The sequence below is a fragment of the Eucalyptus grandis genome, chromosome 1, assembly GCF_016545825.1.
Source record: "Eucalyptus grandis isolate ANBG69807.140 chromosome 1, ASM1654582v1, whole genome shotgun sequence".
Taxonomy (NCBI): Eukaryota; Viridiplantae; Streptophyta; class Magnoliopsida; order Myrtales; family Myrtaceae; genus Eucalyptus; species Eucalyptus grandis.
The window spans coordinates 1,824,489-1,847,489 of record NC_052612.1 but is presented as its reverse complement, the minus strand read 5'-3'; the positions used below and the strand labels follow the sequence as shown (position 1 = coordinate 1,847,489).

Sequence of the window (23,001 nt, the reverse complement as noted above, 5' to 3'; positions counted from 1 at the left end):
AGAAGATTTTTTCCAAACACCATCCAACTCAAATGCAGCCAGAGTCCGCTTTCTTTTGAAGACGCTCTAAGGGGCATCAAAGCCCACGAGTGATGGGCTTAGTGGCCCAGTTCACTGAAAAGCCCATCACCATAAAAAATCCAAACTTCGCGTTGCGATCGGCCCACCCACAAGAACACAAGCCCACCTCCTTCGTTCTCTCCTGCCACCAAGCCCTACCCCGTCTCTCCCTCTCCGGCGCGCTCGATCGGTTGAATTGGTTCAGTTCCATCTTGGAAAGAGCAGAACTTTGATCTCGACCTCGTCGTTGCGTGCGTGCTTGCAGATATGCATGTAGCCCCAAGCTCAAGAAGCTGACGACGAGGTACGTATTTTTACCCCTCTTACTTGGGCGCACCAGGTGTTCGACGAAATGCCCTTTTGCCGGAAACTTATGTTTTCTGGAGCCGCGATGCCCCCTCTTCATGTTTCCTTTCTAGTGTTTTTAAGGTTTCCGAATAAAGCTTGATTCATTCCCCGGGCACCCGAGTCTGGGTCTCTTCCTTTAAACGAATGATTCTGATCGTTGCTGTGTCTTAAAGTAGGAGCCTTTGAGCAGCCATGGCTACACCCAAGACGAGGGCCAGCAGTTTCTCGAGGAACGTACCATCTACAGCAGCGCCCCAGATGCCGGGGGTGAAGAGTGGGCCGAACGGGACTCTCTTTTTGTCCTCTGGGATATCAGACCTCGACAGTGAGTTCCCAGTTTTTATGCTGCAGTGGCGATATTACGTTAAGAGTGCTGTAGTGTGTCCTTATGGTGGATAACTTTCTCTTGTGATCAAAACTCTCAGAGATATTAGGAGGCGGCTTTCCTCTTGGGAGTTTGGTTGTTGTCATGGAAGACCCGGAGGCGCCGCATCATATGCTCTTGTTAAGGAATTTCATGTCTCAAGGACTCGTTCTCAATCAACCCCTTTTGTACGCGAGCCCTGCCAAAGACCCGAGAGGGTTTCTGGGTACTTTGCCTAGTCCTGTGTCGTCTAAAGATGATAAGCCGCTCGACCGTGATTCAGAACAGGTGCCCCCCCTTTCTTACTCTTCCATAACTGACGTGGATTGAAATGAAATTGTTCGCTGAGCTACTTTATCTATAATTTGCAGGAGAAAGGCTTGCGGATTGCTTGGCAGTACAAGAAGTATTTTGGAGAAAATCAGCCGAATTCAAATGGCCAAAGAGGTAAAATCATATTTTGGGGCTGCTCATATCCTATTATTGGTCAGGACTAGAGTAATATAGCGATTCACCTCTTACTTTGAAATAAGCATGGACCATTTCTTGATTCTTGATTTGATCTCCTGGGATCATGGCTTCTTCACATAATTTTGATTCATTTATGAAAATCAAGTGATGGATATCAATTCCATACCATGGTAATGGGCCTTTCTTTGCAATCTGCTATGTGGAACCTAATGAAACATGATGCCATTAATTATTCAATTGCAAGATACTCCTTATGGTATGGGGCCTATAGGCAAAAGGTGACTAATTACATGAGCCCTTTGATTTAGAATTTACAAAAGCTTGTATCTTTGTTATAGGACAGATAAGTTAAATGAAGATGCTGTTTGATTACATTGAGGAAGAATAACTTAATCAGTTGGAGATAGATGGTTGAGAGTTCATTACGCTATAGCCATGCAGATAATAAGTTCGAGTTCTGCAATGAGTTTGATCTGCGGAAGCCCTTGCAAAGGCAGTTTCTCAGTGGACAGCGCGTAGAGTGTATGAGCACTCAAGATTCTCCAGATCTTGCTGCTCTTCATGATCGTTGTGCAACATTTCTAAAACAGTTTTTCAGGTTTGTTTCCAAGTACTCTTGTATATGCTTTTGTTCTCCAGGCCAACAGTATGTGGGTTCTATTTAGCAATGCTAATTGATTTTTGTTTCATCCTTAAAAGTTGGTTCATTTAGTCTATCTCTAGCATTCTGTGTCTGGAAACTGGAATTGAACCGTTTGAAGCATTTTTACCTTTAAAATTATCTTGTCTGTGCATCTTCTTCTACCAAAGCTTTGAATCCTTGTGGTTATTGAACTTTTTTCTGCAGAACTGATGGCAACATTTCGGGTGCTGGCCGCATTGCAATCCAATCTTTTTGTGCCCCACAATGTACCTATTTTGACAAGGTGAATCAGAAATTAGAAGTTGTTCAGGATGGCCTTGATAGATTCCAAGGACAACTTTGGTCTATTTGTTTATATTGTATTCTGAAACTGTCCTGTCTTTGCCTTGTTTTATTTGACACTGTCTAATGTTATTGTTATCAACGTTTCTCTTCCAGGAATGGCATGTTCTTTCATTCATAAGATCGCTGAGAAGCATGATTAGGTCTTCGAATGCAGTTGTAATTCTGTCCTTCCCACCATCACTACTTTCTCCTTCTTTCTCTAAAAGATTGCAGCATATGGCAGACACATTGCTCTCAGTCAGAGCAATTCCAGGTTTATCATATGTTCTTGCCTCTCCTCTCCTGCTAGTTTTAGTTTAATCAAAGATGGAGATTAGAAAAGGCGCTTGTACTCCCTGACTTCTTTCGAAATTTTGGATTTCAGTTTTATACTGTCGATCCAATTAACTTTGCCTCAAACTAAATTCGTCAGATTGCAGACAACCACTCCATGTTTTTAGTTTTCTTTATATAAGACCTCTGTCAGTATAGCGATTCTGATTTAATTTACTGTAGTACTTAAGAGTAAAATTGATTTTGTTGATAGAATGAGGAATTAAAACCAAACTTATAAGCGAGTGTAAGAAACAATGTTCGTCAATGAATGCTTATTTTGACAAATGCTTTTCCAGATGAGGACAAAGACTTGGCCAAACTCCTCACGGGCTACCAAGACATGATTGGACTTCTTAGTGTACACAAAGTAGCACGTATTAATACACAGGTATCAAACAACTCCTGGCATGTAGATTGTCGCTTGATGAAATTTTTGTTAAATTATAATGTGTACACTCAGAAGGATATATTCTCTAAACCTACTTAATTAGTTCATGTTGCCACATTGATTTCCTTCCTTCTCTTTTTATAAGCGTGTAACATGCATAATCATCATTCAGGTTCCTATCATTCTTGAGGCAGCAACGTTCTCCATAAAGTTGCAAAAGCGCAAGTTTCTGGTGCTTGAATGTTTGAATCAAGCTCCTGTTGATGGTTCAAGTGGCACGTCCTATGCTACTTCTGGGAGCTGTTCTGTTTCTTCTAAAGGCGGATCCCTTGACTTCTAGCCTGTATTAGCACATAGAGAAGCCAAATAATGTCGAGAGATTGGCAGAATTCCAACGTGTCCTAGAACAAGGACGTCCAATATTTGGCTGGCACTGGCAGAGCAATTCGTCTTTTGTGTTCACTTATTTTCTCTTTCCAGGTCAAACATTCGGCCTCCGTTGCAAAGTTGAAATAGAAATTAGAAGCAAGATCATTGCAATGTTTTCTGCGTGGTGGAATGAGAACTGTCGGGATATTTTTCCTAAGCTTTGTACTGTTATGTGGCTAGATTCAATCACCTCTCACGTATTGACTCTTTTCTTTTATGACATTCAAAGATTAATTTAGCTTCTCTCACTACAACACCCGCGATAGACATTTTGACTCCCAGTGCCTATCAGTGGACTATTTTAGACGAAAAATGAACAGAAAATCTCTAGTGTCCTCAAACATACCAGTTATAATTTTCTCGAGTGCCTCACGTGATATGCATCTCGATGACAGAAAAGTAAATGTGCATTTTTCCTGTAGACAGTGGTTTCCGTAATTCATTCAGCCAAAGAGTGCATTTGCAAGTTGCAATACTATCAAATCTCTCCATTTTCTTTTCCTTTTCTTGTTGGAGGAGCGACCATCCCGTGAACTACCAAAAAAAAAGGGGAAAATGCACTAAAATGCACGACCCAATAATCAAATTCTTGGGAGGAAACATCAACTTTATAATATTTTAATGATGGCTCATGCTTTTTTAACAATCTTTTTTTGTGGTTATGCTTGCGATGATAGGTGGATCTGGCAAATGGTCCGTCCCTTCGGCTACGCAGGAGGTTATGTTTCTACTGATACCTCCCACTAGGCTTAAAACTCTCAACCAAACCAGATAGCAACGATATTTTTGATTTCTGCATCAGACATCCACAAGTATCATGATTTCATGCACTCTGTTTTTCCTATCAGCTTGTCATGATTGCCAAACTTCGAACTATCTGCAGACGAAGACCGCACCAAGTCATGGGAAGGGTGACCTCCTACGCCTGAAAAATTTCCTACTCTTTCATTGCTGATATCATGAGTGTGGCCATATTCAGCATCAGACTCACCAATGGACATGTCATCTTCGGAACCATCCTCTGATTCTGTTTCAGATAGATCTGAAAAATCACTTTCCAGTGGTGAGTAATCTCTTGAAAGGCTGTCGTCTGTCGCGCATTGTCTTTCTTTCTCCAAGCTTTCAACTTCCTTGGATCCCATTGTACCTTGTACCGGACCTTCCAAGATTGCTATGGGATTCCTGCTATTTGGGTCTCCATAGAGTGCTGTGTGCCTGTAGTAAAGCTCGAGTTCCTTCTCTGCAATGGCAATGAAGCGCCTCACAGACTCAAGTGACTGCTCATACTTAGATTTTTCAAGAGCCTGCAAGAGGACATGGAGTTGGTTACCACCAAAGTAAAGAATCAATATTACCAGGCAACAATTGCTTAAATGTAAGATGAAGTTAGCACCCCCTTAGGATAGGCTCCAAAATCATGTACTTCGATATAGATTTATAAGATAAGAACGTATACTATGCTGCAATGACTCGTCTGCTTTTTCTTAATGGAGTGAAAACCAGATGGGACAACTACTGATATTCCACAAATAAGTAGACATACAAAACGCAACTTCTCGGTACTCCCCTAGACCAAACAAGCATCCTGACTTTTATAGAAGCAAGAATGCTTGCAAGTACACTTGCTTGTTATTTAACTGGTATGAATGGCAAATGATAAGGCTTCCAAGTATTGTGCAAAGTATGACAAACAAACATCTAAATCAAGTTCAGAAAACTCTATTCAAGAAGTTCCCAGTAAAACCCTTTATTTCACATAATGAGCTTTGAATGGGGTTTTCGGTATGGTTAGCCGCTAGAGCCACACTACTTTTTGAAATCCTTGATTAGTATGTAGCAAAAAAAATAAAAAGTGCCAAATCACTAAAAATCATTCCGAAACTCATATCATTCCATCGGCTACTTCCCTGGTATATACCGGAAACTTCACTTTTAACTGTAGCGTGATCAATCTTGTGACCTCTCACATTGTTTAAAATCTCAAATGTCCATCATGTTTTAGTTTCTCTCAATCATGTGACTCCCTCTTACTTTGTATCAACAATTAATATTACAACTGCTGCTCTCTGCCCGCAGACCACCTGCTTTTTCTTGCAGCAGAAGGATTACATTATGGACGATAATATGTTTGATCATTTTCAATGTCGTAACAACACCAAACTGCAGGGGAGCTTTCCAGCTCATAGGAATAAACAATTAAGCAAGAGTTGGCGTTGAGCCTTTTAGAATATTTTCCTCCAAATTGATGTAGGACGATGATTAGAAAGAATCAGTAGTTCTCATATCGACTTCAAAATAAATCCTAAATAACGTTTGTGAAAATGAAGGAATACCTAAAACTGCCAAATGAGCAAATAGTGATGAAGATGGAAACAACAGCATTAAGAGGACCACAATAGTTAAAAAGACAAGGGACAATATACGAGTTTAGCATATCTACATCAATTGCCTGTATAAGTCAAAAGGAAATGTAAGATATACAGGCAGTACAATTTCATAATCTAAATCACATCAAGAGCATCTTAATGGTTGGGTTGACAATGCTTAATACCGTGGAAACTTTACATATTAAACGAAGAGAAATATCAAAGTCAGGTGACATACCCGTTTCTTGGATAATGTATCTATAGGTGACATGATTTCTGGCTGCACGTAGTTTCTTCCCCTGTAAAATATAATGGTGTCATCTCCGATGATCTGAATTGGAATCCCACCACTCAATCTGGCAATTTCCTGGGCATAATCATGAACTTGGCCTGGCTTGCAGGGCTTGCAAATGACCTTAACAGTTTCATGTTTCTTCCAGTGCATGTGCATGTTAAGGATGACACCTCCAAATACTCCTCTTCTACCAACAGGTGCGTAATTAGACTTTTTTTGGCCCATCTTTTTGAGAAAAAACCGTTCCTCGCCAGTTAGATTATCCGGTTTGACCACAGGACCCTGCACTTTAGGAACTTCATATTTCTTGAGCTTCTCGATCAGCAAAGTTTCCTTAATTCTAGCCTGCAATTCAAAGAGAGAAAAACTATCATCTTATAAGATTATGGAATCCAGATTAGCTCAAAACAAGGATTAAATATAATTGCAACTATGTGGAATCCTAACAACTTCCAGAGTTGGGCTGGATTCATGCCTGAAACATTTCTGCTGCCATGACGAATCACTCTTCAGAAGAGTTTTTTTTTTTTTTTTTTTTTTTTTGATCTACACTCTTCAGAAGAGTTGACAAACACAAAACATCAATGAGGAGACACCATGTGCACTGCGACTCAAATTGAAGCACAACATATGCCAACCCATCATGCTAAACAAAGTATTGGAGGTAGTGATAAACACACAGATTGACCTGATGAGGCAGCCAAAAGGTTTACTAAAAAACTGCTTTTCACGGAAAAACCAAGGTAGGTCAGAAGAGATCATCGTGGGGAACTTGTGCCTGGCAAACCCATCATACTGAACAATATAACTGGATTTCGTTTTCTTACGCATCCTCAGAAAGAGAGATGTGCTATCCATTCAGATAGGACAATGACAAATAAAAGCAGGTGAAATGTGCCCATGGTACCCCAAGAAAATTCTGGGAAAAGCAGTCAGGTTAATCCCACTATGCAAGAGCTTATGTGGAATTTCCACTTTGTCTGGGAGAGAGAGTGGGGAGGACAATGAGTGTGGATGGAGAAATCTTATATTTTCCTTTCAATCCCTTCCCAGAAAAATTCGATTTTGTCAATTTTTCTACACCCACATCTGATTTTCTTCCCCCTCCCTTCTCTCCCAAACAAAGCAGTAAGGCAATGACAAAGAGATATATGGAAGAAAAGTTCCTAACAGGTTTGGTGACAAAATTATGCAGCACAATTGAAGAAACAAGGGGCTTATATGTAAATGCGAAGTGGAACATAGATTTTGCTTCTATCATCTACGATTGAAGAAGTGAGGGGATTATTTATAGCAAAATTATAAGAGGAGTTGCTTTCATTCTCATAAACCATGTTAATGTAGATTAATCACAAGTCTGAATCCAGATAAGCAGTCCCATTGACAAGGTACTTCTAACTGATTGACTAACAGTATGGATCAGCCAACTTTGTAGATGCTACTGTGACAGCTCACCTTCTCAAGCTTGTACTTGATCTTTTCCTCTGCATTTGCAAATTTTTGCTTCCTCTTCTTCCCAACATGCCTTGGATCCTTCTTGTTGGCTGCCTTTCGTTTCTGCTTCTCTCTCTTCTTCTGTAACTTGAACCTCTTCTTATTCTTCCACTTCTCCTTCTTTGGAGGATCAACCTCATGTGTCTCAAACTTGGGCTTCCCTTCGGATAAAACAAAGTTCACAGATCCGAAGCTCAAGTTTCTAAACGACCATGAAGTATTTGCCGGGTTTCCCAGAAGCAAGTGCTTAGATGAAGAGAGAGATGGCCTTCCTGATAGTAGAATTGGCCTAACAAAGGGATACAATCCAAGTCAACAACAACAAAATCCAAAAAAGAAAAAGGACATGGAGGTCCAAGTCGAGCAATAGAAAATACTTCTAACTTAAACTGTAGTACTAGTTCTTTGAGTTCAGCTCCACCTAAGCACCAATGTCAGTTTGTATGAGACCATAATTTACAGAAGAGCACCAGAAATCAAGAAAATTCAAAACAATCAATCAATCCAAACGGGTAGGAATCAGTCTTTTTGTCACTCTTTTTTCCTGAATGAAACAAGCAAGCATCTTTGGAGAAACTGAAACACGAGAGCCGAATGCACACTGCAAACTCAACCACCCATCATTAACAGTTCGACAGTCGAGAATCCCCACTGCTAGAAATCATTCTACGCAGTCATCACCCAATTTCCTCCTCAAATCATCAAAGAGCTCCAGCACACTACACCTATACATCCCAATACTGCCAATCAAGCCACTCAAAAACCAGACTTCCATTTACACTCAAACCACACCGAAAGAAGCCGAGAGAACAGTTGTCGGCAATGCATTCGCCTTCATTCCATCAAACTGGGAAGGCGGAATGGTTAGCCAAACATTCGATACCCCCGCGTTTGAGACGCTGATTTCACTCAAAAGAACCATCACCCGAAGCAGTAACAGCACGTCAGCATCCCATTAGCTCAGTAGCGTGAAAAAAACCGATACTTTTCACTCGTTACACTAAAAAGGAGAAAGCTTGGTTCCTCTAAGTTACCTCCCGGATTCACCCACTTCCTTTAATTCATCACCATGCCACGGAGAGAGAGAGAGAGAGTACCTGAAGGAGGAGGCGGATGCAGAAGATGGTCTGAGAAGAGAAGAAGCTCTAAGCAAATTGCGCAGCCAAGTGCTCGCCATTACGCCATTTCAAGTATCGCCACAGAGAGAGAGAAGGCGCTAGTAACGCTTGCGCTCCAGATGTTTGATGATTTGCGTCGATTAATGTTGGTTCCGGTTGCACGTCCGACCAGGTTTCTCCCAAAAAGGAAAAAGAAAACAAAAACGTATTCCTGTTATTTTTTTTAATATAATCCGAAATATTTGGAAATCATTATTCTTTCATATATCTCTCGAAACTAGTAGTGATATTTTTATTTTAAATTTTCCCGGGACAAATATAATTGAGAGCTTGTCTAGGACTTTTTTTTTTTTTTAATGCTTCTCTTTTACTAGTTTCAATTGTTTGTTTCTCTTTTTTTCCCAATATGTAAAGCGATAAATAATTCTTGCACTTAGGTTTTGCTTTATGGCGATTAATTAATAGATAGAAAATACTTATTTCTTGACACGATGGTTAGTAAATAGACAAGTCCTTACAGTTAAATAAAATATATAATGATCTGGTTGGTGGAAGTGACCGCTGAAGCCAGGGAGAGCTAAGGTGTGACTTGAACTTTAGGATGGCATGGGAGTAGGAATAAATTGAATATGTTGTCGTAACTTAGAACAAGGTCTTTTTGGGGGAGCTTAGAGAAACACAAATGTATGGATTTCGACTCAAGTGGACAATATCATTATGAATAGGACTTGACCTTAACGAAATACTAACGGGATAATTAACTTTTGGTTCCCTAGAGAAAACATGAAACTTCATCAAGTAAACATGAACCCATTAACAAAATTTAGTCCAACGTTGCTTCTTTTATGATTTTCATTTTAGTTATAAATGATTGTTTAAATTGCATCATTTTTATGTAGAGATACAATAAGGTATCCTTCCCAACTTGTAATAATAATATGGGTTAATATCATATAAAAATTGAAATCGATACATTTATAATAAATTTATCATAATCTAATTTTTTAATAACAAAAAACTTCAAATTGGTACATATACGACAAATTTATTATTTGCTAGTTTTTGTTAAATTATACTATCAACTTGCTGAGTTGCATAATGCTTGTTGCCCTCTATTTAAAAAAATATATATATACTGATTTAGGATTTTTCGTGGTATTGATATAATTTAACGGATATTAATTGATGATAAATTTGTCATAATTTTAATTTGTAATTTTTATTGTCAAAATATTAATTTTGAGTAGATTTATTATAAGTATACCAGTTTGCAATATGAGGTAAATTTATCACAAATATGTTAATTTGGGGCTTCGTAGTATTAACTCTAATAATATATAAAAATTAATTTAAACCCGGGTCCCAAAAGTTGAAAATTTTGCTCCCTTTGTTCCCCATCGGGGTCGGGTCGAACCGGATAGAACCCGAGAGGTTCCAATCTCGAGCGAGCAAGTCCCACGACACTTCACACGCGTCGGGACATCATCAGCTTGACCAGAACCGTTGACTTCGTCTCCCGAGCGCTCGCCAATGGATGCCCGCCACGTGAGCCCCAGATGAGTCCCCATATTCGCTGCGTGAACCCTCTCTTTCTCTCTCTTCCCCTCCCTCTCTCTGTGTCTCGCTCGCTGGCGCGTCGGCACGGACGACGGTGGCCATGCCCGCCACCACGGCGATCGTTCAACGGGGGATTTGAAGATCAGTACATATAGACCCAGTAAGTCGGAGCAGAGGGTTGGATTTCATCTTGGGTGTCTGCTTTGAACTGGTTGCGAAAATAGATTCTTTGTGCAATTGATTGCCCGTTTGATTCGAGAAGCTGCCAAAGGTTCCATCTTTCTGGTCGAAGGTTCCTTGTCATGGAACCCTTTTGAGGTTGTATTGCTTCATGAGGCGTGACATGAACAGACAGGAAGCTGAAATCCGTGAAATTTTCTTGAATTTGGGTTTTCCTATTGCCTTTTTAATGGGGGGTAATTCAAATAAATCTCACTGGGGGAGGGTTGTTGTATCCCCCATAATCTTTTTCAAGATTAAGTCTATGGAGGGGATTATTGCGATGTGGGTATGGTCATGTTCTTTGTGTGTGTGTGTGTGTGGTTTTCGGGAAGCGAGTGAATGATGGAGTTCTTTGTTGCATTTTGTCAATGCAACTCTTGCGTCTTATGTAATTTGTGTGCCTATTATTGGATTATGAGATTGTTTCCTTGTTTCGGCAGTGGATATGGTGGGCGATTTTGGTAGAGATGGGACGGTGAGTTCAGTTGGTGCTGAGAGTAGTAGTCAGGCGGTTGATGAGAATGAAGTGGGCGTAAGTGCTGTCGAAGGGGAGTATGAGCAGGTTGTGGAGGTAAAGATGAATGACGATCTGTTAGACAGGGACGACATTCTCGACACCATGCCACCGGTGTCGATGCCCTCAGCAGATGATGAGCCCTATGTGGGTCAGGAATTTGACTCTGAAGCGGCCGCACATGGGTTTTATAATGCATATGCTACCCGGGTAGGATTTATAATTCGGGTGAGCAAACTCTCTCGGTCGAGGCGTGATGGATCGGCTATTGGTCGGGCTTTCGTATGCAACAAAGAGGGCTACAGGATGCCAGATAAACGTGAGAAAATTGTCAGGCAAAGGGCAGAGACAAGGGTTGGTTGTAGGGCCATGATACTGGTGCGGAAAATAAATACAGGCAAATGGGTCGTCACGAAGTTTGTGAAGGAACATACTCATACCTTGTCACCTGGCAAAGGCCGGAGGGACTGCATCTACGATCAATATCCTGTAAGTTCTTGTTCCTCTTCTATTTTATGTTGTAAATGTTTGCTCAAACTTATTGCCATGGACCTTAGGAAAAGAGACATAAGAAAGCTAGTCATTAGTTATTCGCTTATTTTATGGTCCTCTCAATGTTTGCTTGAAGCTATTGCCACGGCCCTTAGGAAAAGAGACATGAGAAAGCTAGGTATTAGTTATTCACTTATTTTATGGTCCTCTCAAAGTTGTATGGTGGTTGCTCATTTTCTTTTGTATTCCACACACACACACACACACCAATGAGGACTGTCTATAAATGGGGGCGCTTATCTGGTTATTAGTTAGCATATCATGGGTTTCTCTGAGGTCGTCGGTTAGCATAGCAGCTGAGCATTTTCACCATAGTTTTCTAGGTTTGGAGAACAAAATCCTCCCCAGCGAGAGTCCCTACATTTGAAGTTTAGAAACGTGCTAACTGTTTGACGACCTTTTCTGGCATCCTTTATTTACACACCCTTCACTGACTAATCACAGTCAGCTGCGTCTCTGTTCCATTATTATTCTGTTGATTTAGCACTTTCTTTCTACCGTTTGGTTTCATTCTCTTGTAGGTGCCTTGTGGCGTATTTGTTGCCACTTTCAGTTTCATAGCTACACTGAATGATATTCTAATAGCTTGTCTACTCTCAGTTAGGATTATAAAGTTCCTGGCTCTAGTCGACATGGCACAAGTCTGTGCAGTTGTCCAACATTATGTCCTCAACACATCTGTCGTCCTAAAGTAGAGAATATCACTAGCCAATACTGACATATCAGTACATTAAGCTATCCAAAATGAAAATATCTATCAAAAGGACATATTGGTATTGACCTGTAACCATTCTTGTCATGGAAAAACCCATGCTTCATTCACTTGTCTGACTTTTTCTGAAAGTTTGTTGATATTTATCTTCCTTATAGTATCTAAACTACTTTGCTATGTATCTATTCTCTCTAGGGAAGCCAGCCACTTCGATCTGACTTTGCCAATATTGATTCCACATGACAGTGCTTATTATTAGATGACAAAATAATGTTGTAACCTCTGTGATTGTCCCGAATAATCATGAAACTCTGGAATTTCCATCTCTGGACATTTATTGCATCCTTTTAACTCTAGTTTAAAAAATCAGACGATCATTCAATTGCTATTAGGAATTGTAGCTGTGATGATGGGTAAGTCCTACATGCCATCTGATTGTAAATTATTTACAGAGTTAAGACAAAACCAGACAAATTAATCCCTTGTATCATGTTTCAGAGAAGCACTGCATTTCTAATGGGATACGGGTCAATTATTTTGCCTGCACTTGATATTGTTATTTGTCCATCTCAGACTTCTCATTGTTGAGAAGCTATTGGGAAGTTTGTTGAGCCTGTGTAACCAATTGACTGGGAGCTTTACACAAGAGGGAGGTGGGCATATGCTAAAAATAACAAAAGTTTGTGGCTTTAGGGTTACATAAGGTGAGCTGATGTGAGTCGGATTGAAATCTCATGATATGTATGACTATAGAGGTTGAGAAAATTCTCATGGTCTGCCTTTGGCTAGAAAACAATTATCTGATGAAGTAATTATGTCATGGAATTGTTTTGTTAAAATTGATCGTCTCTAAAACGTTTCTTTTGAAGGTATTGATTTCATAAAAGCATCATAATAGTTGAGATGCCTTGTCACTTGCGCTACAGTCTCAGTTCTCTGTTTTTGGATCATTTTGTGTATGAGTCTACTTTTTCCCTGAAAAATTATGGCCGATCTTTCATATACCTGAGTGCTAGCGATTATATACTCCATTATACTATATGCAAAAGCTCTTGTCAGCACTGTTATGCTTTTTCTCAAAAATTCTATAGTTCACATGTCTGATTCCATTCTTCTTCCACAGAATGAGCATGACAAGATTCGGGAATTGTCGCAGCAGTTGGCAATAGAGAAAAAGCGAGCTGCAACATATAAAGGCATCTCGAACTAATCTTGAGCACATTGAGAATCACAATGAGAGTCTGGCAAGAAAGATCCAGCACATAGTAGACAACGTGAAGGAAATCGAAAGCAGAGAGCAGCAAAGTTAGAGATAGACTGCAGCATCTCTTCCTTTTCTTTCCCCCTTTTTTCTTTTCTGTTGTCTGGTTCAAATTGTAAAATGATGGACTGCGTGGCAAAAGATGATATGATGAAATCCTTGTCGATATGTCTAGTTTTGAATAGATTACACCAACCAATTTTTTATGCACTTTCATTTTATTGTTGGTCATGGTCCATATAGCATTCATTCATGTATCCAATTGATTGTTCTATTCCAGTTCAGGTATTCCTAAGTAACAGGATTTTGGTTCTTTTTTTGTATTATAGGTAATGATGGGAAAGATTTCAGGATTCAGTGCACTACATCCTGTGCAAGACGTTGTGCCAGATTACGGCAACTAAAATTTTTGATACATCAAGTCGCTTGTGGAACTTAACGATTATAATTTCCAGCATCTGTTCGATATGATCAAATGAAATACTCTTGAATTTGAGGTCGTGTTAAGTTCGGTTCGGTTCAGTTCAATTGCGACGGGAATAGATACATATTTTGGTTGGTAACTTAGTATTATTGCTTTTTGACGTAGGATTTACGTGATACCGAAAGCAACACTGTCTTACTCTATCAAATGAAGAAAAGCGGAAGAAACAAAGGCTGGAACTAAAGAGTAAGTGTGCCTTGTTATGGTCTTCTTGGTTCCCAAATGGAATAGGACATGAATAGAATAAATAACTATTTGGTGATCATAGGATATATATAGCTTAATATTTAATAGATTCTCTGTAGCTTAATTCGCTTTACGAAAAAAATAGTACTTGTTATAATTGACAAGCGATGATTCCGGAATAGCATAGCATACTCCAAATGATTGTTTGCCGGTTTTTATTTTTATTTTTATGAGTTGTAATAACTCTAGATTATAACTATGAGTAAATTAATGATTTATAAAGGACGATGCTATTTCCATCCTTTGTGTGATTAAATCCACCCAATCTTCACAAAAAAGACACAATTACCCTCTACATTTAATTGCGATAAAAATCGGTGGTCCCAATTTTATTTACTTTCCTTTTTTATCCATTACTTAAGAATTTCACATGTCTAATTTTGTTTATTGTAGATTTTCTATATATATTAAAGGCACAATGTCTTTTTTTTTTTTGTAAGATATTACTTCCATAAAAATTTGTTTTTTCAAAACTAAAATTTCAAAAAAAAAAAAAAAACTACTTCTTTTCTACGTTGTTGACTAAATTTATGAATAATTTGTAAAGTTGATGAAATTTAATTAAATCAAAACATTGCATAAAGTAAGAATTTTTTTTTTTTTTTGAAAATGCTAATGAAATATCATTATTTTGGTTTGACGAAAATTAACGTCATTCATGATTTGTTAAAAAAAAAATATAAAGATACCTCATTGTACATAATGTTTTTGGTATATTCCTAGACATTCCTCTAATCTATTGCATGCTCTGTATAAAGATATCTCACCAATATAGTAGAGAAAAATGTAAATTTTTTGATATAGTAAATAAAGAGACCTGATATATGTTAATCTTACAAAGAAAGTGAGCTTTTGATATAAGAGGGTAAAAAATTAAAGGGGTCAATATAAGATCAATATGAAGAATAGACTTTCCAATTTTTTTATTATATCACAAAATGTCTCTTTTCCTTACTTTGAGTAAGATAAATTTACACGGAACATATGTAACGCATTATAGGAATATCTGAAAATTCACTTATCTTTTAATTCACCAAAAAATAAAACTCATGAAATGATTAATTATGATAATTATCCTAAATAAAAAAATAGAAGAAAGTAGAAAAAAAATGAGGAGTAGGGCCATTTCCTAAAACTGCAATTGAAGGCAGTTTTGTCTTTTGTGTAAATGGGATGCATTTAATCATTTTTTTTTGGTCGAATTTTTTAGTCATTTATAAGGTAAAAATAGCATCGGCCTTTATAAATTACTCGCAATAATGTGAAGTGAAAATACAGACGCAAATAATTTTCCAAATTGAGAGACAAATGAGGGTTTTTGGCAACTCCTGCCCGAAGGGAAAGAGAGGGATTTTTGGCTTGAATTCAGACCCCGCACGCCCAAACCCGAATCGACTCGCCAAACTCGACTCGACCGCCACTCTCTCCAGCGCAGGTACTCTCTCTCTTCTCTCTCTCTCATCCACTGTAATTCGTCTTTAGTTGAATGAAAACCCGCTGAATGAGATTTATGCAAACTTTTGAGGCCATTTTGCCTTAGTTTTTGAAGGTTGAGCTGAGAACTGTCGGGTCCATTTTACGTAACAATCTTTCGATGTAGGACTGATATCACGTATACACGGTCCGGGTCTGCTTTAGAATCATGGGTAGCTGTTGGTTTTTAAATTCGTTTGCCAGAGAGATTAGTTGGTCATGTATCCATATTTAACTATTGTTGTTTCTGCTAGAGGAAAAGATTAGATCTTTTTTAGCTGAAATTAAGAGTTGATTATGTGCAAGTGTTCTGCGACTTGAGTTTGTCGTGTGAAATCTGGGCAAACCGAACAAACTCCGTGTAAACTGGACTTCTCCTGTTATTTGGGATGCTCTTGGTATAGGAGAAAATAGAAGAAATTACAGTGTCAAATGGTTTTTTCCCGTGTGTTTTGAGAAATTACTCGGAAAAGCTCTAGAACCAAGATGCTGTATTTGGTTTGCTTGTTAAAGATGTCGGTATTATAGCACTTCTTGGTATTCTCAATTTGGCATCTATCAAGCTAAAGTAAATCATGCAATGGAGATGACTGGATATTTGTTAGTGTACTTACAGTTTTCTTTTTGTTCTTTCTTTATCATTTTGAACTGCTACTTCAACATGATTGTTCTCTGGGATCATGTTTTGCTTCCCTGTTTCTGTTTATGTTTCTTTTGTGTTACATAAATTGCCGTGTAGGTCCCCTGTTTGTTTTCTTTTCCCATTTGGCTCAATCAAAATGCTGTCTTCTACTCTGTTGATATAGGCCCAGTGTTGATTTCTTCAATCTTTTTTGACTTGCTGAATGGTAGCTCTTCAATTTAGTGTTGCTTTGCTTCTTGCATCTTATCAAATTAGTTGCTTTGATTTTGTCTATAAATCTTTCCATGGAGTATTAACCGTGCCTCAGAGATTAACTTGTAGAGTGTATATTAATGCCCTTGTTTTCTGGTTTTCACTTTTAATTCTTCCAATGGGATTCAACCATTCTCTACATGTTACGTTTGTCTTCCAACAATTTGGTCCTCACAGTGGGTATCTACTGTTCATAGCCATCACTTTAGTAAAAGTTAATTTTTGCAACATATGGACTATATGCTAGGCTATTGAAAGCCAGTACTTCATACTCTCTTTCTAGGTTCTTGTATGTGTGGGTAGCTGCTATTGTTGGTGCCTTTTTCTTTGCATCAACGTAGATACACGTCGACTTACTTTGGTTAGCTGCACACCTGAAGTAACCTTCTCCCCTATCCTGTTCTTTGGTTAACTTTTTCTTCCTACTTATATCAGTTTGTCAATTAAGAGGATTTGAAACTGTGCAAAGAACAAACCTGCAAACATGAAGAAAAAGATAGCCCTTGGTTTCGAGGGGTCAGCCAACAAGATTGGCATTGGGGTGGTCACTCTTGACGGCGATATTTTGTCTAATCCACGTCATACCTACATCACTCCTCCTGGACAAGGCTTTCTTCCACGAGAAACTGCTCAGCACCATCTCCAGCATGTACTTCCTTTGGTCAAAGAAGCTCTGAAAACCGCCCAAGTCACTCCTGACGACATTGACTGTCTTTGTTATACAAAGGGTCCAGGCATGGGAGCCCCTCTGCAAGTTTCTGCTATTGTCATTAGGATCCTTTCACAGCTGTGGAAGAAACCGATTGTTGCTGTTAATCATTGTGTGGCACATATTGAAATGGGCAGGATTGTGACTGGTGCTGATGATCCGGTTGTGTTGTATGTAAGTGGTGGAAATACACAGGTCATTGCTTACAGTGAGGGAAGGTATCGAATTTTTGGAGAGACTATTGATATTGCTGTTGGAAACTGCTTGGACAGATTTGCTAGAGTCTTGACACTGTCCAACGATCCTAGCCCTGGATACAACATTGAGCAGGTATGTCACCAGCAGTGCACATGAAGGTCTCTGGTTTGTGCATTCAACTTTAAGTTGGACTTGTGGCCTTTTGCTGATCTTCAGTTATTTCATTGATGTCAATTGTTGTGTCATGTATTTGGGACTTTGGTTTTCACTATGCATATGATAACCTCTTAGAAATGCTATAATGGCACTTATAATAGACTTTGGCCTTGCACCTCATGCTAGTATTATACAGATGAATCTATGGCTTGGAATGCTGTGTGTCCAACTGTCCAGTACCAACATTTTGCAGAGAGAATACTTTGCTGGAGTGTGGGCTTTAGGAAGGACAACAAGAAACGAGTGTCATTGAGAAGCAGTTAGCACGGCCTTAATGGAGGATAACATGAGAAAAGTTCATTTTAGTCGTTTGAACACATGAAAAGATAACAATGTACAAGCTCTAGTGAGAAGGTATTGATGTTAAGTTGGGAATGTTGGTAAAAAATGTTTGGAAATATCTTACAAAATGTGGATGGGAGCTTTGACAAAGATCTTTAGTATCTGTCATTGAAAACTCGTTGAATGGAATATGACAGCATTAACTGATCCTTATAGAGTGCTGCAACTGGTAGAGAAAGGGTCTTGTCACTGTGATTATTTGTAAACGTTATATATGTTATTATGGTGGGTATTATATGGTTCATAATTTTGTATGCATCATTCCCATTATTGAGTTAGGATCCCGCTCTGTTTGCCTAATATTGTGGATTTGTTGATTATCTTGTTTTGCCTTCTCTAAAATGGGCATAGTTTACCGTTGTTTTTCTTCTGTTGTTGCTTTCTCACCAAACCCTTTCATATCATGAGAATGGAAGAACTTTCTTCCTCCTGTTGACTGATACGCCTCTTATATCTACTAGCTTGCCAAGAAGGGAGATCAATTCATCGATCTTCCTTATGTTGTCAAAGGGATGGATGTATCTTTTAGTGGAATCTTGAGCTTTATCGAAGCTACTGCTGAAGAAAAGCTTAAAAATAATGAGTGCACCCCTGCAGATTTGTGCTACTCTCTACAGGTAAATTGGACTTGCATCCATCTCTAAAAATCAGCAGTTTTTACTAGCTTAACTGCATCTCTGGAGAGTCACCTTTGTTCCAACAAAATATTTGAGCTGAGATTAAAGTTTTGCTTGATGCTTTATGCTGTAGGAAACACTTTTCGCAATGCTTGTGGAAATCACAGAGCGGGCAATGGCACATTGTGACAAGAAAGATGTTTTGATTGTTGGTGGCGTGGGTTGCAATGAGCGGTTGCAAGAGATGATGAGAGTTATGTGCTCGGAGCGAGGCGGCAAATTGTATGCAACCGATGATAGGTACTGCGTTGACAATGGTGCTATGATTGCATACACCGGACTCCTCGCTTATGCGCATGGGACATCAACTCCATTAGAGGAGTCGACTTTCACCCAAAGGTTCCGTACAGATGAGGTGCACGCGATCTGGAGGGAGAAAGAGGAATTGAAGAAAGCGAATGGTACTGGTACTGCAGGCTAGATGAGATGCCTGGATTAGTTTACGCAGCCGTATTTAGCAGAAGAGACTGAAACTAGGATTCCTATTTAATGCAACAGCCTTTAATTAGAGAAAGAAATGCTGTTCATTCATGCAGGATGTTTACCTTAGCTTTTTGCACTTAAGTGATAAACAATTATTCATTTCGACTTCTCTTAACTTCACCCAAAAAAAAAAAAAAAATATCATTTTGACTGGAAATTACTCCAAATTGTAGTTCTTTTTTTCCCTGAAAACATATCGAACTACAACTTGCCTCTTGGTCATTAATGACATTGTCATCGAGCCTGGAGGAGTCAAAAGCAATATATTAGCAATTGTCAAAAATCTAAAGCGCCAACGAAAAATAAATAATTTAAAAAATATCTTCTTAAATTGATCAATTGTATCGTTTAAAATAAATAGTTAATGAAAAAGTGTTTTCATTATTATTAATAATTTGTGTTTAAATATTTTTATAAGTAATAAAAGATTTCGTTTGGCATTTTTAAGAAATACGAACGATCACTTTTCAAAATATTTATTTTTTGTGAAATAAATGCACTCTAAGAAGTAACACTAAAATCCCACGTCCAAAACCTTCGGCAGCCCACCTTGAAGATACTAGCAACCCATGCGAAAAATATCACAACACAAAAATTAATTTTATTATTATTTCAACTCATCTCTCTTCGCATGTCATTCCACCTCACAAATTACCATTAACTTGTTATCGAAATATGTATCATCCGCATACCCACAATATCAAAATGTGTTATTTAACAAAGCTTTATACTTGTTAGAAATACTCATTTCATCAACAATTTTAAATTAAACATCAATGATAAATTCCATTGATTAATCCAATGCTTAATATCTAATTATGGTTGCACTTAACGCCCTATGATAAAGGATTCCTAGTAACTAGATCTCCACCTATATTAGTTAGTGGTTTGGCCTAGAAAGATATCTTGACAACTGCATGCATACTCAACCTCTCAATGGGTTATGAACATAACACAATGATCGTTAAACCACTATCTCATCTTTTAATAATCCACAAATCAAATCTACAATCCATTTCATAAACCAAGGCATATATCCTCTATCAATTCAATTTAATAACCAAAATTCATTTCATAACCAGGTTCATATACCAGTACTTATAGTTTTTTGCAATTCATTTCACGAAGCATATTGCAACCATTCACAAATAGTCACTCAAACTATTTCAAAAAATATTCCGTCAAAGGATAGTAAAAGTCTGATTTGGTTTTTATATAGCAAATATGCTTTTAACATCACTCAACCAGATCATACATTGCACATAATATATTTAGTCATTATCATTTTACAATATGAATTTGTGCATTCAAAGAAGAGATAAGCACTACTCACTTAGAAAAGCCAAAACCAAAGCACAAAAGCTACTTGAGCCAATGGACATAAAATTATAAAACTCGTGCTCGTAGTATTACTAGTATTCACTTTTGGTCCCTGCACTATATTCCTGACAAATTCAATCCTCCAACTTATCTCAACGACAATCATAGACAAAATTCGATTTTCAATCTAAATATGGATGGGATATACCGAGTCAGCACCACCAGTGAATTGATACGTGATGCCTACATGTACAAATTTCTAACAAAAAGGTTATACTATGTTCCATTTTAGTCCTTTATACTCTATTTTAGTTACAAAACTAGTCCTTAAATTATTCTTCAATAGAAGCTTAATTTTATTCACGGCATTTCTAAAACATCATGAAAATGTCAATTTCAAAAACAAAATATTAATTTGTGATTTCCACGTTTATAAGTATGCACACTCTAATTGTTAGCCCTATTAAGATAAATTCCATCAAATCTGATAATTAAACATCCACATTCTCAGTACAGATCGAGATAGACATATTGAAAACTACTCTTAGAAAAAAAAAGATCACTTTTAAATAATTTAACTACAGTTTTAAACTTGCTATTTTTTCCCCTCCGAACATATCGAACTGTAATATGCCTCTTGACCATTAATCACATGGCCATCAAGTCTAGAGAAGTCATACTAATCGGGCTTCCGTCGGCTCCGATCGCCGTGTTTCCATCAAAAGCACAATATGAGTGCTCTCTCATCACTAGATAAAGCAAGTAGTATAACCACTGCCGACAGCTGTGCAATCCTCCGATGATCAATTTACTCGTACTTCCAGGCTAAATCATCTCTTTTTGATTACTTCGCGATCATTAACCATCAACCCTCTTGTAGAAGCCCTTGAATTGCACAAGTAACAACGTATATTTTCAACTCATGTCGCTCTCCTGGTGCCATCTTCTGCATTCATCTGCACTTATTGAAAGGAGGAAAAGAAAGGAGATGAGAAGGCATCAATTCTGTTTCCTAACAAAAGCGCCATCACGCATCCTGAAAAAACTAATAGGCAATGAAGAACGATGCAACTGAGGAGACGGCAAATAGCAAGACACAGAGTGCGCTAGGAAATAGAGGACACGGTACAAAGGTATAGGGATATACCTATACGCCGAGGCTAACTTCTCCTCATAACGCCCGGGTCCACAGGTTCGTATTTTCTAATGTTGTCCACCACAGACTGAACTTTCTTCGAGAGCTGATCGTTGTCCTCCTCGACGATTTTCACTAATGCAGTTAGCTGCTCTTGGTATGCTGCACACAATCTTTTCTTGTTTTGCAGCTCGGCCGTTAATTCCTGGATTTTCTTCTCCTTTTCGTCCTACATTAACAAAAGAAAATGCATAGGACGATAGTTTGATTAATCATACGCAAGCCATAGACACTGCATACCTCAAATTTATAATACAATCATTCAGATGAGTCTCGGCCAATCTAAACAAGCACAACAACCACCGCCACTGCCAGTTCAAAAATCAGTTGAATGGATATGAGTAAGACGCAGGGACTTGGGGCGGAAAAGTAACTGAACAGCTTGTACATAAATGTGATTGGTCCCAAGTTGATCCTGGAATCGGACTGGACCCACAAATTGGTCCAATCCTCGGCTCTAAGCTTAACAGAGTCGGTCCTCAATCTTAAAGTTTGGGGACCAATACTGTGTGGGTTGGTCCATGGGTCAGATGGTGGGTCGCCTCAACCCGGTTCATGCTCATTCCTGTTCATACCCATCCAATCAAAAAGGTCTTTTTTTCCTTAAAATTTCCCAAAATGAAGGAATGTAATTATCTTGATAAGATTATCCAAAGGTCGAGGAAAAAGTCAAAAATTGAAAGTAAGGGATAGATCAAACATAAAAACACTTTGAGCTATGATACTAAGGGATGATCTAAGAAGGCATTTCACAAAATCCAAAGTTGTCACATGGGCAACCATCTTAGCATCTAAGAGGACATTGCTTTACTTTAAATTACAATTAATGAAGAGAATGCGGCGTTGAAGCTGAAGATAATCCACTTGGAAGCAATGCCAATAGCAATATTTACCCACCAATGAAATTTAACATTTTCGAAATCTCATTCCCATGAGATAATGTTGCATTTAGGTAAAGCCACTGTTCCAAGCTTCCATGGCTCATGAATTCATTAACCAAGGCCTTAAAATCAATTTCTTCATAATTACTACTTGAGTAATCGATGTCTTCAATAGATTTCGATGTTTGGTTCTTTAATGCCTCGTACTCGACTATGAATCACTTTAGAGCACGACAATGGACTAAATGAATCACCTTTATGGTAATGGTAGCTCCATTGTCCTCGAGTGTCACTTGTACACAGAACCAAAGCTTCCAATATCGATTAAATTCATTGAAGAAAAACCATTAGCTACTTTTAGGAGTGTTTGTTGACTTACATTTTCACTCGAAGACTTTTATGTATTCGTACGACTTCACAGTTATAGA

The 23,001-nt window shown here is 38.3% G+C and overlaps 4 protein-coding genes across 5 annotated transcripts; 3 read left to right on the top strand and 1 right to left on the bottom strand.

The window, feature by feature from the left end:
* The first annotated feature begins 194 nt into the window (after positions 1-194).
* Positions 195-3,474, top strand: LOC120285871 (elongator complex protein 4-like). 2 transcript variants are annotated; one of them, XM_039307081.1, is made up of 9 exons: positions 195-364; positions 585-733; positions 834-1,060; positions 1,144-1,219; positions 1,685-1,841; positions 2,091-2,169; positions 2,325-2,484; positions 2,843-2,934; positions 3,107-3,474. In XM_039307081.1, exons 2-9 carry the CDS (start codon positions 601-603, stop codon positions 3,272-3,274), a joined length of 1,092 nt encoding a protein of 363 aa, XP_039163015.1. In that variant the 5' UTR covers positions 195-364; positions 585-600; the 3' UTR covers positions 3,275-3,474. The 2 variants fall into 2 exon arrangements, with proteins under 2 accessions (XP_039163015.1, XP_039163017.1); XM_039307083.1 differs by having other exon boundaries at positions 582-733.
* A 478-nt stretch (positions 3,475-3,952) lies between these two features.
* Positions 3,953-8,808, bottom strand: LOC104434190 (uncharacterized CRM domain-containing protein At3g25440, chloroplastic). The gene is made up of 4 exons (XM_010047198.3): positions 8,616-8,808; positions 7,480-7,807; positions 5,968-6,369; positions 3,953-4,667 (listed from the first exon to the last, which is right to left on the bottom strand). Exons 1-4 carry the CDS (start codon positions 8,693-8,695, stop codon positions 4,179-4,181), a joined length of 1,299 nt encoding a protein of 432 aa, XP_010045500.2. The 5' UTR covers positions 8,696-8,808; the 3' UTR covers positions 3,953-4,178.
* Positions 8,809-10,195: 1,387 nt separating this feature from the next.
* LOC104434100 (protein FAR1-RELATED SEQUENCE 5) lies at positions 10,196-13,766 on the top strand. Its single transcript, XM_010047100.2, is given in 4 exon segments — positions 10,196-10,353; positions 10,856-11,418; positions 13,317-13,397; positions 13,399-13,766. Coding segments are annotated over 4 exon segments (750 nt in total). The 5' UTR covers positions 10,196-10,352; the 3' UTR covers positions 13,504-13,766.
* A 1,827-nt stretch (positions 13,767-15,593) lies between these two features.
* LOC104447745 (probable tRNA N6-adenosine threonylcarbamoyltransferase) lies at positions 15,594-19,227 on the top strand. The gene is made up of 4 exons (XM_039306684.1): positions 15,594-15,619; positions 16,988-17,591; positions 18,479-18,634; positions 18,768-19,227. Exons 2-4 carry the CDS (start codon positions 17,037-17,039, stop codon positions 19,113-19,115), a joined length of 1,059 nt encoding a protein of 352 aa, XP_039162618.1. The 5' UTR covers positions 15,594-15,619; positions 16,988-17,036; the 3' UTR covers positions 19,116-19,227.
* The last annotated feature ends 3,774 nt before the right edge of the window (positions 19,228-23,001 follow it).

Coding starts and splice junctions, on each gene's coding strand:
- LOC104447745 (XM_039306684.1), top strand. CDS start 17,037: ATGAAGAAAAAGATAGCCCTTGGTTTCGAGGGGTCAGCCAACAAGATT. Junction 17,592..18,478: donor CTGGATACAACATTGAGCAG/GTATGTCACCAG, acceptor TATATCTACTAG/CTTGCCAAGAAGGGAGATCA. Junction 18,635..18,767: donor ATTTGTGCTACTCTCTACAG/GTAAATTGGACT, acceptor TTTATGCTGTAG/GAAACACTTTTCGCAATGCT.
- LOC104434190 (XM_010047198.3), bottom strand. CDS start 8,695: ATGGCGAGCACTTGGCTGCGCAATTTGCTTAGAGCTTCTTCTCTTCTC. Junction 6,370..7,479: donor TCAAGTACAAGCTTGAGAAG/GTGAGCTGTCAC, acceptor TTTGAATTGCAG/GCTAGAATTAAGGAAACTTT. Junction 4,668..5,967: donor ATACATTATCCAAGAAACGG/GTATGTCACCTG, acceptor GTCCTCTTGCAG/GCTCTTGAAAAATCTAAGTA.
- LOC120285871 (XM_039307081.1), top strand. CDS start 601: ATGGCTACACCCAAGACGAGGGCCAGCAGTTTCTCGAGGAACGTACCA. Junction 1,061..1,143: donor TCGACCGTGATTCAGAACAG/GTGCCCCCCCTT, acceptor TATAATTTGCAG/GAGAAAGGCTTGCGGATTGC. Junction 1,220..1,684: donor GAATTCAAATGGCCAAAGAG/GTAAAATCATAT, acceptor ATAGCCATGCAG/ATAATAAGTTCGAGTTCTGC.